Source organism: Peromyscus eremicus, chromosome 12, assembly GCF_949786415.1.
Source record: "Peromyscus eremicus chromosome 12, PerEre_H2_v1, whole genome shotgun sequence".
NCBI classification, from domain to species: Eukaryota; Metazoa; Chordata; class Mammalia; order Rodentia; family Cricetidae; genus Peromyscus; species Peromyscus eremicus.
In genome coordinates, this window is record NC_081428.1 from 40,429,034 (window position 1) to 40,444,075 (window position 15,042).

Here is a 15,042-nt window from a genome sequence, read left to right on the forward strand (position 1 = left end):
TCTGTCCTTATTGCAAGACTCTGACAGTACCATTAATCATATATCCTAACTTTATGTGCTAATTGGTTGCTTGTGTTAGTTAATCAGGTTCATCGAGAGGAAAATTTATCTTCCATATCCTTATAATTAGAGTAGTTTTGCCATTTGAAGCAAAGTTTACACTAAAGCCTCTCCTTCCTCACAGTGTCTAGGAGACAGAAACGTCATTATCTCCCTTGCTAAGTAATGACATCCCTGGGTCATCAAGGTTAATCAAGGGCTATCTACTTTTTCTAAGGAATTTGTATACATTTCAAAGAGACATAAATACTCACAGTTCCATGTTAAAGTAAATATTCTAAGAACAAAGAGGAAGAAATTCTCTAATTTTCAACAGAGAGGACCAATTAAACTTCCCATTTCAATCTTACACATGCCAACACTGTCATGGCTGTTTCCCCAGATCTTTCCAAATGTACCTACTAACATGCAATCACCCACATATACCCATGGTTAAAATTTAAATTTTGTATTAAAGGAACAAAATATCCTCAAACCCAAATATAGTAAAAGTCTCTGGAGAGGCTTTAGGCTTTTATGAGTAGTACTTCATACCCTCTCTTGTTTTGCAGGCTGTTTGTGAAAGAACAGAGTGAGCAAATAAAGCCCAAAAGTTAATTGCTCATTGCCCTTTGACTTTCCATTTCTTTTCCACATCAGAATCCTTCTTGGGGTCACCAGGAGCTTCAGGATCTACTCACGATTCTAAGCACTGAGATAGAATCAGAATGAGTCTGGCAAAAGAGAAGGGCTATCTAAATGCAAAGCAATGTTAATAAAGATGGGAATTATTCTCGCCCTATCTGACCTCTGCTGTTTCAAGACATTGGAGCTATTTTCTCTAATTTCCATGCCATTTATTCTTAGGCCAAGATAACCACCATGGTCCTAATTTGTTTAAATTTAAAGAAATACCATCTAATTTTAGAAGTAGTGAACTCTTTGCTACCCTAGCTAATGACAAAGAACAGACTCACGAGCCAATGAGACGATACTCACACACTTCCAAAACTAAACAGACAGTTAACTTTTAGATAGTGAAAGTTGTATTTGGACAGGTGAAGCTTAGAGATAAGAGCCCTGGCCTTTCAGATTGAGGGATACCTTTTGGAACCAGCCTCTGCCTTTAAAAAAGGAGTAGTGGGGAATGGTCAGACAAAATCTGTAGCTTTGTGAAGAAGCACAATTTCTTAATGATAAGGACACAACCAAAGAGACCACTGGGGACTAGAACACTTATGTTCTGACATAGGGGAAACTAAATGGTTATGAGAAATCTTGGGCAAATCAGTGTTTCCTAGCTTTAAACTTGACACTCTATTTAAAATAGCACCAATTACAATAATAGGTCTCATGTTTCGTGTGTTAGGTACATCCTTATTTTATTTCTCACAACAAAAAAGCAAAGGCACTTTTAAACCTCATTTTGTAGTAGGAAAACAGAATTAGATTTTGTCTAACACTGTCAAGTTAGCACTCAACAGTGATACAAAGCTGGGACACTTTTATCGAATGTTGAAGCCCCTGCCCCCAAACAAACTCTGGATAGCAAATTTAAAAGATGATGCTAGGATGAAGAATCATACATAAAAAAATCCCCTCTTTAAAGAATCAAAAAGCCATATGGTGAGTATATTTGTTTAGCCTTTTCCATGGAAAGAATGAATGGGTAAGTTCTACAAAATGAACTCATTTTGTGTTTAGCTTGGCTTAACAGTTGCATTGTTCCATTTCAGAGGAGCAGCCAGTAGAATCCTAATTTCAGGGACTATGTCTGGTCCTCAGTGATGATAAAGGAAGCCAGTTCTCCTGCCATCCTACGTGGGGGCAGTTCTTGGGTTGTCCGTTTGTCAAGGGAATGCCTGCTTCCTGCTTTGCACCTGTGACCATAATTATTCAACAGATGAGGCCAGAGAACTGATTCAGGCACTGGATACCGGTCACATTCTTGTTAGTCGATAATGATAAAACATCATGAAGGAGAGAGCAATTAGTCAGCAAGAACAGCAACTGAATAATTCAGGGTTCACCCTCCCCTCCTTAACAGCAAAATTATTAACTACATGAAAATTGTACTTCTGTTGTGCAAATAAAACCTGTATCTCCTCCCTTTTTTTTCTGCCTTAAAACGTTTATCAGACTCCTCTGGTTCCACAGTATAGCAGCAAATGTGATTATAAGTCTTCAGAGTTTGCCTCAGACTCTACATGAATATCTGAAAGCCCAGGAAACAGCAGCTTGTGTTTGCTAACGAGAAACAGATGTTGCTATGAAAAAATAAGGTGGTGAGAAACCTGTTCAATATAGGGAGGAAACTCGAATCCCTAATCCACTTTAAATTCTTCATCAGCTGCTGGTATTTTGCGTAGATGAAATATCAATACCCCTTAAGGACTTCTTGCTGTTTTAGTACCAAAGCCTCATTCTTGTATAAAAACTTTGTGAAAGGAAATATAACTTTAAAAATGAGTTAAAGAAACACACACATCTGTTCTCTAGGTAATTTGTAAGCTGGGATAGTGTGAAAATCCACCGCTTTTATTTTAGGAATAGAAAAAAGAGAAATGTTATATAAATTATTCTTAAAGTCTATGATGATGGCACAAGTTATTATTAGACTGTTTATTGAAGTCCAGGAGGTAAGTGATTTTCCGGTGAAATTTTCTATGAAACTCTAAAGCCATTCTTCTGTGTGCTAAAAATATCCCTTGTTCTCTACCCAACTGGCTTTGGTTTACCCTGTCAACTTTGCACCAATGCTTCTTTTCAGCACATACACATCAGCCTGTGAATGTAAGTGTAAGATTATGTTCACATGATCCTGGCATCTGAAGTGTATGGAGCCTCTACCTGCTCACAGTTGACCATCCACTCTGTTGCACATCACCAACCATTCCAGAGTCCCCCATGGGCAGGAAGTAGATATAGTTCTTCCAGTCCCTTGATCACAACGCACCGTCTTTGCTAACAGCACCACTTTTGAAAACACCTCTCCACTTGGCGCAGTAGCGTTTAGAAGTGGAATGTTCTGTTGTGGTTTGTGGAGGGGTATAAAGATGAGAAAGGGAGACTGGTCCCTTTCTCAATTCTGTCACCTGGGTTGTTCCTAGCATATTAAAGCAGAAGTAGGCTCAGGCTGAAGACAAGTCTGCTTGATTTCATTCAGATTCAAAATGAAATAGCTCCTTGGACTAAGAAGGGATATATATATATATATATATATATATATATATATATATATATATATATATATTCTCTCTCTCTGTCTCTCTCTCTGTCTCTCTCTCTTGTTGCTTTCATATTTGTACCTTTCCTCTTGTATTCTTGTGTATCTTGCATCCTACCAATATATGTTTGGTGGGCATGCTTAGTTTCTCCAAGTAAAATCCTCCTAAGAGCTTCTGCCCAATCAAAATAATTAGCTGTATCTTAGCAACTGAATTGACTGAGAGACTTGTCACATCAGCATCACCTGGGAGCTTATGAGAGGTGTGAGAAGTGCAGGCCCCACTTAAAATCTTCTGAAGCAGAATCTGTATTTTAATGAGGTTCCCTGGTAATTCACTTCTTCCATAACGTGTAAGGGGTGACACTTAGAGAACTCATGATGGTCTTGCTGGCTTGAGATATCGAAGTCACCATGTCAGCACCATCTACATCCACAACTGGCTGTCTGGCACTTACTTGCTGCTGGTAGTGATGACAAGCATCAGCAAATATGTCCATGGGAAGAGAAAATGATTTTAAAACTACTAGAAGGGAGGCAAGATAACAAGTTGCCAAGATTAACACACACTAAAAAAGTTAATAAAAGCACCGAAACAAATAGCAAAATCCTGTGAAATGCATACTATTTTAAGTTTTTCAACGTGAAACCAGATAGTAGCTACCAACAAGATTCCTAATGGCTCTGCAGACAGAGCCATTCTAGCAGCTGTCAGACACAGACTGCGGTACGGACAGTCAGGGTGGATCTGTCTGTTTCCATAAATTTTCTTGTCTGTGAAACTTAGAACCTCATACTATGTAGCTAGTAACCATGAGTGTTGCTTGTGAAAGATTTACAGCACATTCATGGTATAAATTAAACGTTTGCTAGTATTGCTAGGCACTCTGGGAAGAAAATCTAGAACCTTTGGTAAGTTTATAATTTAACGGGAAAACAAATATCCACTCATAGATAATAGGAAAGTGATGTCATAGCCTCATTCTTAAAGCAATAAGGAGTGGGGCATAGGATGAGAACCAGGGATACTGGATAGTCACAGAAAAGGACAGCTTTGATGTTACTTTGTCTGTTATTAGTTTATTTTTCTTTTTACCTGATTGTTCTCCTGAGTAGTTCCAGTTATCAGCATAGTTCACTGTTCATAGAGCTTATAGGGAGCAGTTTATAGTTGAAATGAGCATATTGGCTCTTTCCTCTCTGAAAATAATTTCCTCTTCTCTCTGATTACCTTTTGTCCATCTTGTCTTGAGTGTTCCAAGACAAGATGGACACTGGCCTCTCAAAAACTAATTCTATCCTCTTTTATTTTCCCTGAATCCTTTATCTCAGGGAATAATTTCCTCAGCTACCACACACCTCCTAAAAATGATTGTGATTGACACCCACTACTCTTCATGCCGTCACCTAATCAATCCCTTCTAAGCCTTAGACAGTTGAAATTATTTCACTTTTTACTGACAGGCTCTTTCCAAACATCCTTATTTGACCAAAGTAGGTGATAAATGGTGTTTACAAAGTGCTTCCATATCATCAGGCCATGTTATGTTGTGAGGGGCCATTTTTCCACTTTCTCCTTTATTGAACCACGGTCCATAAGCTTCTTGAAATAATGGAGCATCCTCAGTATGTTGTGGAGACTGATACCTAATAAGTATATCACAAATGTACTTTTGAATCTTTTATTGACATGAGATAGCATTTAGTTTGGATACAATAAGGTTATAATAGCCTCTGGCTTAGAACAAATGTAGTACATGATTTTTATGTACTAGATTTTATGTACTGGTAAATTTTGTATAGTAGATCATGGTCTAAAACAAAAATAGTTCTAGAATGAAAGTCTAGAACATGTCTTTCAGTTTTTCTGTTTAAAGATACTGAGTACATTTAAGCCAGACACCTGTTTACATAGTCACGTAATACTCATTACACAGTCATCATGCCTTTAGCCTGATGCAAATTGATTAAATCCTGTAAAGTATAAATTTGCCATCACTCTGCCAACCATCTAACTCCTGATGTATAAAAAATGTATTCTGATTGGGAGTTCATAGACTATACTTACCATATAAATAGGATTAAAGACATGATGGACCTCAGTATATATATATATGTTTGTGTATGTGTGTGTTTATGTGCATATGTGTGTGAATAACGCTGATGTACAACTTCTTTCCCATGAGTAAAATCCCATTCCTTTAAAATGTAATTGCACTTTTGTCTTTAGACCACACATACTAGCAAATGTGTTTGCAGGACATTATACATATATTTAATAGGTAGAGCTGCCTTTGCTCTTTTTCTGAACAAACTTCAGAGTTAACTTGTGTCAATTCAGCAACATACAGATGAAGCCACAAATTCCTAGCTTGTGATGGCCTGACTCATTTTTATCTCATCTTAGTACTTTTAAAAAATTTAATTAATTAATTAATTTTACATCCCAACCACAGTTTCCCCTCTCTCCTCTTCTCCCTTTCCCTCCCCAAATCTTTAACTTGGAGATCTACATCAACTTTCAGTGCTGTCAGAAGACTTAATGTTGTCAAATTATATTATATAATTATAAGAACATGGATGAGAGCAATTAATCAAATCATCTGTATCCTTGTATCTCCTGATACTGAGATAGAAATATCCTTAAATCTGGCTGCAAATTTGTACTAATCAGTGCGTGCAATCGCTCAAAATGCTTACCTGATAACAGAAGCATCAGTGTGAAAAGAAGTTCTGGAGGTCAGTCTTTACTATGTTTTTAAGTCATAGGACACTCAAGAGTCAAACATAAAAATCAGAACATAAAAAAGTCAGAGTTAGAAAGTTGACACAGTGATGGCACATTTATATTTTGCATAACTTCAGTAAATCTGCATCAGGCTACAGCATGGCCACACTGATAGGTGAAGGAATACAGAGCATTGTTTTTACCAGTTTGATTGATTAACATGTATTTCAATTTTTTAATGAGACACTTAGCCTGTTTAAATCTCCATGAGAAACATTGGCATGTTGACAGTGTAACTGTGCACAGACTATGTAAGCAGGTGGCTTAAATGCATTCAGTCTTTTTGAACACAAAACATTAAAAGTCATCTCTTAGGGAAACCACTGCTTTGCTTTCCTCAGCTCACACTCATTGGGTTAATAATCAAGTGTCATGCAAAGAAACGTCATCCATGCCAGTCACTGACAGTCACAACTTCCCAGAAGGTTAGTTATTCAAACCAGTGTTTGAATAACTGGAACAGCTGGAAAAATCTCCCTCCTTTGGCAGCAACCTTTGGCAACTTGAAGTATCCTTTTCTTTCCTCTCTAAGTTTCCCAAATTGTAAAGTTGAGCTGAATGGATGCCTTTAGTATCTACAACCAGGAAAAAGGGAAAATGTGTTTCTCCAAGGGACAGTCAAAAGTCTTTAGAAAAGACCAGAATAGATTTGAACAGATCTCCTTTCTTCCTCCGCAAAAGTCCTTTCATTTGTTTCCAGATCTTCAAGTAGAATGAATCAGTTTGTAGTGAATTCAGTTCCATTGCAGTGTTACAAGGCTTCAGCAGCAAAACAGAAAATGGAAACAAGCTTACATCTGGGCACAGAAATAATTTCCATCTGCTAAGGTGAATTCTAAGCTGCAATTAAGCCCCTCAAACAGAGGTGTGGAGGTTGAAGACTCTGGCTGGCTTAAGTCAAGGAAAGGAACTCTGTTTCTTTGAACATGTAGATTCATATGTACTTCTTTTGGTACATTTATAATATATCAAGCAATGTGATTACACTTGTTCACTGAGCATAAAGCAAACTCTTAATAAACTCATTAATAGCTGAAGATTCCACCGATCTTTTAGGTGGATGTTTTGTTGTTAAGAGACTGACCATTTTGTATGTGAAGGTTTCCCAGATCTTAACTGTGCTTGCCTTATAGCTTCATTTCCTGAGATTTTTTTCTTTGTATTTTAAAATCATGATGAAAATGGTACTGTCTGCATCCCAAACACTCAAAATTCATTTTTTACTCACACTACCCCTGCTTTTTTTTTATTTCTCACTCTTTTATTTTACATGACTAACTCCTGCAAAATTAAGCTCAATGCCATCTTCTCCAGGAACCCATTCTGAATGAGCTCATCTCTCCTACTTTGGCTTTTCCTGCCATTCTCCATATACCCTGTGCATTTTTTCCTGTGGATCATGCTATTGTGCCTGTTTTCCTAGATAAGTTGATATAAGCAATATGAATTCTTCAGTGCAGTCTACTGCTCCAACACTTTATATAATGGATTTTTCCAGCTGTTGCATAACACTGGTTTGAATAACTAACCTTTTAGGAAGTTGTGACTGTCAGTGACTGGCATGGATGACTTTTCTTTGCATGACACTTGAGTATTGACCCAATGAGAGTGAGCTGAGGAAAGCTAAGCAGTGGTTTCCCTAGGAGATGACTTTTAATGTTTTGTGTTTAAAGAGACTGAATGCATTTAATGGAGTACTTTGGTGAATATAATAGATTTGGTACCTTCTGGGACGTTCAGTTTATTGGACAAATATAAAAATGCATGCATAATTTTAACACTGTATGATAGCAAAAACCAAAGTGGCACACTTTGTATTTGGTATCAGGAAAACCTTTGAGAGAAGAAGTAAAATTTAAGACCTGAAGGATGAGTCAGGGTTACTCAGGTACAGCCTGGGTATGGGAAGAGCCTACAGTACCTTGTTGAGGATTAAAGCATGTGTAGTAAGATGTGCCAATCTTAAGGATGAACTTTGAAATCTTGGCATTTTAACCTGAGGTACATTTATAGATCCCAGCTGGACCACTCATTATAACTCTCCCAAACATTCTTTATGCTCCTGTGCTAGAAAATTCTGTCCTAGGAGGTAAACACATTCTGGCATCTATCACTCAGTATAATCCCTTTAAACACATGAAAAATATTTTGCTTAACAAACATGGGGAGCAAGCATGATACAGAGAACTGAATATAGAGTGAGGCCAGTGAAAGATGAAGGAGAATCTTGCAGAGTTAGTTAAGGTATCAACAAGTGGGGCTCTAAATAAGAAGTTGACAGTTGCATTAAAGTGCTTCCAACTACACCAAAAGAAGAGGGACAAAAGTGGTTTACAGATACTCAATAAAACCCTTTAAAATAAACTCTTTTATTCTATTAAAGAGCATTGTTCAAATCTTAGATGGTCTTTTAATAAAAAACCCAGAGCCAGATATTAGGGTGAAAGCTGAAAGATCAGAGAAGCAGAACAGCCAGCCACTAGTTCTCACCTCTATGAAACCCTCAGCCCAAAGAGAGTCAGTTCCTGTTTCCTCACGCCTTATATACCTTTTTCTGCCCTGCCATATTACTTCCTGGGATTAAAGGCGTGTGTGCTTCCCAAGCAAAGGCATGAGATCTCAAGTGCTGGGATTAAAGGTGTATGCCACCACTGCCAGCTCTGTTTCTCTCCTAGACTGTATCAATCTCATGCAGCCCAATGTGGCCTTGAACTCATAGAGATCTAGACAGATCTCTGCCTCCAGAGTGACAGGATTAAAGGTATGTGCCACCACTGCTTGACCTCTTTGTCTAATCTAGTGGTTGGCTCTGTCTTCTGATCCTCAGGCAAGTATATTAGGGTACACAATATATCACCACAAAAAAGGACCACTTAAAAATTATGGTTACATTAAATGGTTAATATTGCTTAAGGCTGGAGAGATATTCCCCAAATTAAGTAGATTTTATTATCTTCAGTGGTGGCAAAGCATATTTTCATTCATCTTATGTATCCACTTATGAATGAATTATTAGAATTTTTGTAATACACCTAGCCTACTATTGTTGTTTTGTCCACAACAAAATTTTTGGTCATTTAATATAATTGTAATGAGTTTATAATTATTATTAAACATGGAAGCTTCCACATTGATTTATTCACTTTCTCAAAATATAGTTCATTTGACTAGTATAAAGTATAGAGAATCATATTTCAAAAATATCTACTATTGACACTATTAAGAAGATTGAATTATTTGGTTGGTTTTTTTTTCATTTATTTATTTATTTTTTGTTTTTTCAAGACAGGGTTTCTCTGTGTAGCTTTGTACCTTTCCTGGAACTCACTTGGTAGCCCAGGCTGGCCTCGAACTCACAGAGATCTGCTTGGCTCTGCCTCCCGAGTGCTGGGATTAAAGGCGTGCACCACCACCGCCCTGTTGAAGATTGAATTATTTAAGCAAATTAATTCTTTGCAGAATATCTTGAATGAGATTTACATATTTCTCAGATGAACATTCTATATCACATGTCAAAACCATTTTACTTTATTGAGCTTTTTTTTTTTCTTAAACAATCAAGGTAATTTATCAAAGTAGTCCAATCATCTCTTGTTTGTTTTTACATTGTGTAAATTTGATACCTGTCTCAGATTCTTCATTTTAATGGGAAGCCATGTAAAAGGTCATGAACTTACTGTATTCATTTCCTGCACTAATATAGCAAAGTATCACCTAGGAAGTGATTTAAAACAATGGGCACATGTTGACTCACAAGGTGAATTAAAACCATGGATGATCATCTCATAGTTTTGAAGGCCAGAAATTCAAGATAAGGGTGTAGCCACATTCTCATCAAGGGTCTGACAAGCACCCTTTCCTGTCCCTCTGTAGCCTGGTGAGGCCCAGACAGTCTTGGTGTACTTGGGCTCCCAAACACATCATTTTGCTCTTCTGTCACCAGCTCATGTTCTTCCTCAGTCTTTTAAATGCATCAGCCATATTCCACTGGAGCTCACTCTACTGCAGTGACCTCATCATCACTTAACTAATTAAATTTGTAGCAATCCCATTTTCAAATAAAGTCTTGGGATGGGACAATGCCCAGTGAAAGTAAAATCTGCTGCTAGGAATTACTTATCCTGTGAACTATCCTTTTTCTATTAATTTTTCTTTATTATTTGTAGAAGACTGGCTAGAGGCATGAAAAGTCTGTCTCTGTTTGTCTTTCTGTCTGTCTGTCTCTCTCTCTCTCTCTGTGTATGTGTGTGTGTATGTATGTGTGCTGTATGTTTATGCATGTGCTTATTCATGTCTAAAATGCTTCTTGAAATAACAGAGCCAGGGGGAACCATGCAAGTTATGTTTTGTTTTTCTATGCCCAACTAATGCATGCATAATCACTGGAAAAATTTCTCTTAAAGCAAGCTGTGCATTTTGTACACAGTATCACTACACTATTCTTCATTTTCTTTCTCTAATATGATTTACTGTTGGCTAAATAAAATGGGCCTGTTCAAGATGGCTTTTGTTTCTATATCCTGGATAGCATGAGTTACCGAATAGCAATGCGCTGAATAATTTGGCGGAGGGCAGGTTTTAACTGCTTCCTTTCTCTTGAGAAAACACATCATTTGTACTGCTTCACGTTAGACAGGAGATCTGAATAATTCAGTTACTCTAGTCCTAAATTTCCTCAGTAACCTGATTTCCCCAACTCAATTCTCCTGTCATTCAACAGTGCGAGACTGACATTTCATGCACACCCTCTGAACATTAGGCTCAAGGAAACAGAGGTGACTTATGATAGTCAAAAAATTCTCCCTTAAACAACTAAATCAATGACTATTTTTCATGGCTACTTTTTGTAATGACTTGCACATTGGATCAAGACTCAGAAGGAGACAGTAAGTAAACTGGGGAACACTCAAGTCATCCGCCTGTGTTCTACTGTGTTTTATGACTTACTTTTGCTTTTATGTATTTTTTGTTTCAGCTGAAAGAGACATCAGTGTCTACTGTGGAGTGCAGGCCATTACAATGAAGATTAATTTTTGCACAGTCCTTTTTTCGGGTTATTCTGAAACAGATTTGGCACTGAATGGAAGGCATGGGGATTCCCACTGCAGGGGCTTCATCAATAACAACACCTTTCCAGCAGTGGTCATTTTCATCATTAATCTCAGCACCTTGGAGGGTTGTGGAAACAACTTAGTGGTAAGATTACTATGAAATCCTGTGCTATATCTGAGGTCATAAATAAACAAGCTCCCATTTCATGAAATAATCAGGAGCCCAATCTGTCTTCAGGAAGAAAATTCCAATAAAGCCAAACAACTCACTTTCTTTTGCCTGTTTGAAGTTTGAACTCCCAAATATACAATTCTGTCTTCTAATAATGGTTGTGTTGATAGGAGCTGGGCCGTGGAGAGGCATGTGATGGGCTGAGCTACTCTAAGCAGTATTCTGTTAGACTGACATTGATGGACATCTCTAACCACGAGCCATACTCTACACTTTATGGATGCATCAGATTATAAGACAGTTTTTGTCCTTTTGCTATGATCTAGCTCTAATGACCCCGTTCAGTAAGAAATATTAAATATAGATGAAAAACTTGGACTCTTTTTTTCACGTTTACCCTTGACTAGTTGCCATTCATACTTTGTAAGAAGGCTGTGTTTCTTGCGTGAAGTTCTTCTTGGTGTGTGACTGCCCCTTGCATTTAAAAATACTTATCATACCCAGTTTTACCCATGCAATTCTGGCAGCACCTCTTTCCAGTTATTTTGATAACCCAAGCAGTGCTTTGAACATTTTTACCCTGACTGAGAATTCATAATTAATATAATTTACTATTTTATTAGTTCACCCTATACCAAAAATAGAATTAAAGAAGAAATTGACACTCCAGGGAATGAAAATTAATTGAAATTAATAATATGTGGTGGGAGCATTAATTACATTAAATTTCATCTAGTACTATATTTTATTTAGGTAGCTCAAATATCTTATCAATAAATTCTAACAAAAGTGGTGCTGTACACATAATCATTTAGCAGAGTAAAGTAGGAAAAATTGGCTTTCAGTTTTCAAAAAAATATTGCTAGGGTTTAAAAAGAAAGGCTTGGTTATTCTAAGGCCATGGTTTCTAAGATTTGGTGGGAGCTAGCAGACAGGAAAGGGATTTATTTGAATCTCCTTCTTTATCTTATCCCAAAGGGCAGTTAGAATATTGTGCCCATGACCATTTCCAAGCCTGCAGATTGTGTATTGTTGACTCTTTTTATTAAAAACATTTATTCATCTCTCTGAGTTGTGTTCACAGAGGTTATGAAGCAGGCCTAAGGGAGAGGGCGGTTAGTTGATTATTGCATGTTTTGTTTCCTAGTGGAGGGAGTACAGGTAGGAACCAGCAGAATTTCCCATCCTCCCACTGTATTTCAAAGCCTCACTTTCATAGATTGAAGTCACTGTTGCCTTGCTAGATAGAAAAGAACTCTGGAGAAAAGACAGGGGAAATGCTATTCCACACATGTGTGCTTGTCACATCTTGGAAACCTGGCTGATATTAAAAAATGTGTGTGTGTGTGTGTGTGTGTGTGTGTGTGTGTGTGTGTGTGTGTGTACATGTGTGTGTGTGTTACAGAACTGATATACTCACCTAGTAAGTCAGGTAAATGATGGAGGAAAGAGAGGCTTTCTTAATTTTCATATTTTATCTCTGGTATCACCAGCATTAGAGCCTTTTTGGAGGACATTCCTATGTCAGAAAAAGTAGATAGACTACTATATCAGTAGGTTGGAATTAAAACGAAAGTTCTCTTCCTATTGATTTTCCCTCATGCAACAGCTAGATCTTTGCCTTAGCCCTGCCTGTGTACTGTTAGGATCATGCATAAAGTTTATCCTATTATTGAAAGATCTAGTATTACTTCTTACAGAACTATCTCCTAAAAGTATTTAGTGAATGTTGTGTGATATTTGGCATGGTGAGAAAACAACTGTGTTCTTCCTTGGTTTCATGAAAATCATAAACATTATTATTCCGAAGATGATAGTTTTTCAGTTTTAGTAGTATTGGGGAATCCAGTGAAAGCTAAGCAGTGCTAGGAAACACAAATGTAAGCAACATTCCCTATAACTTTCGGGAGTTCATGGTCTCCTTGAAATATGTCTGAGAATGGGAATCTCCTTGATCTACCAAAGAAAACATTGGAAAGGATAGTCCTTAGGAGATTTGTGACTTGCATTTATTTGTTCAAAAATTATTTGTAAGACCCACAACATGGCACTGTGGTGAAGACACAAATGGACTCTGACCACCGGGTATTCTGAGGATGGTTGAGGGGATGCAAAGCAAACAGGCTGCCCATGTCCTGCAGAGAGAAATAATGCATGTGGGCAAGTCAGAAGGTTTACTTGGGAAGACGTAGTGTTATACATGAGTAATGGGTTCTGATGAGGTGAAAAGGAGAGGTGGTTGAGGGGGTATGCCAGAGCAAGGAGGGCTTTGGTGAAGGAGCACTGTATCCAGTGTGGAAGTCTAAACAGGCTGGTAAGGTGGCCCAGCAGGTAAAGCCCAGAGACCTGTATTGTACTGACAGAACCATTGAAAGGTGGAAGGAAAGAATCAACACCACAAAGTTGTCCTCTGAACCCCACATGTGCTCTGTGGCTCTCATGCCATATCCACACAACAACAATAACAGCAACAACAATAACATGGAAAAGTCTGGAGCTACAAAAGTCATGTAGCAAACAGAGCCAAGACAAATCTTTTAAGTCATGTCAGAAAAGTTGGGATTTATCAATGAGGTTTTTAGAAATTCATTGTAGACTTCTGCATATGTAATTTTTTCCTTTCTTATAAAGTAAGTAGAAGTCAAGTATCTTTGGCACATATAAGGTTCCATTGACTTTAAAAGACACACTATCATTTATACATTTCATAAAGTTTTGTATATTTTCAAATCTAAAGCAGGTTACAGCTGAACCAAAATGAGAAAAGGTGGTCAAAATGCTTTATTTGCATGTGAAGTGCATTTATGTGCAGTTACGAACATTTAATCATTGAACTTGATTTGCTGTCCTAACAGGTGTCCACAATTCCTGGTGTCGGTGCTTCTGGAAATGCAACTTCAGTACAGATAGGAAATATTTCAGGATATATTGATACTCCAGACCCACCAACAATCATCAGCTATCTTCCTGGGCTCCTTTACAAATTTAGCTGTAGTTATCCATTGGAATACCTGGTTAATAACACCCAACTTGCTTCGTGAGTTCATGTTTTATTCTTGTTATCTCATATTTTCTTTATGCTTGCTTCATATTTTTAATGGGCTTGTAGTCACACTCAAACAATGTAATGGAGTGCAACACTGACCCAACTAACATCTATCTATCTATCTATCTATCTATCTATCTATCTATCTATCTACTATCTATCTATCTGTCTACCTGTCTGTCTCTCTATCTGTCTGTCTATATTCTATCTTTCTATCATCTATCTATATTGTCTGTATCATCTATTTCTATCATCTCTCTGTATCATCTATCTATCATCTCTCTATCATCTATCTATCTATCTATCTATCTATCTATCTATCTATCTATCTATCTTCTATATAGCTAATTTTCTATCAATAACTAATCAGCTATTATCTATCTATCTATCTATCTATCTATCTATCTATCTATCTATCTATCTATCTATCTATCTACCTACCTACCTATGATCTATCTATTTAGTATTGTTCTTTTTTTAATTTAATTTAATTTTATTTTACAATACAATTCAGTTCTACATATCAGCCATGGATTCCCTTGTTCTCCCCCCTCCCGCCACCCTCCCCTTCCCCCAGCCTACCCCCCATTTGTATTGGTCTTATTTCCTTTCTCAAAAGCCCTGTGCTTATGTAGTTTTGCAGTGTTTCCAATGCATAGGACACTTGGTCGCTACATTGCCTGACCCAACTGCCACTTGCCCTCACTGTTGGCTTCTATA

General features: G+C 37.4%; 1 protein-coding gene across 1 annotated transcript in view; it reads left to right on the forward strand.

Annotated features, from left to right (window-relative positions):
* The window catches only part of Zpld1 (zona pellucida like domain containing 1), a 39,494-nt gene that overhangs the window by 5,538 nt on the left and 18,914 nt on the right, over nucleotides 1-15,042 (forward strand). Inside the window, exons 2-3 of the mRNA XM_059277762.1 lie at nucleotides 11,029-11,249; nucleotides 14,132-14,313. Of these exons, the coding sequence (XP_059133745.1) occupies nucleotides 11,029-11,249; nucleotides 14,132-14,313 (403 nt within the window). The remainder of the gene's footprint in view (nucleotides 1-11,028; nucleotides 11,250-14,131; nucleotides 14,314-15,042) is intronic.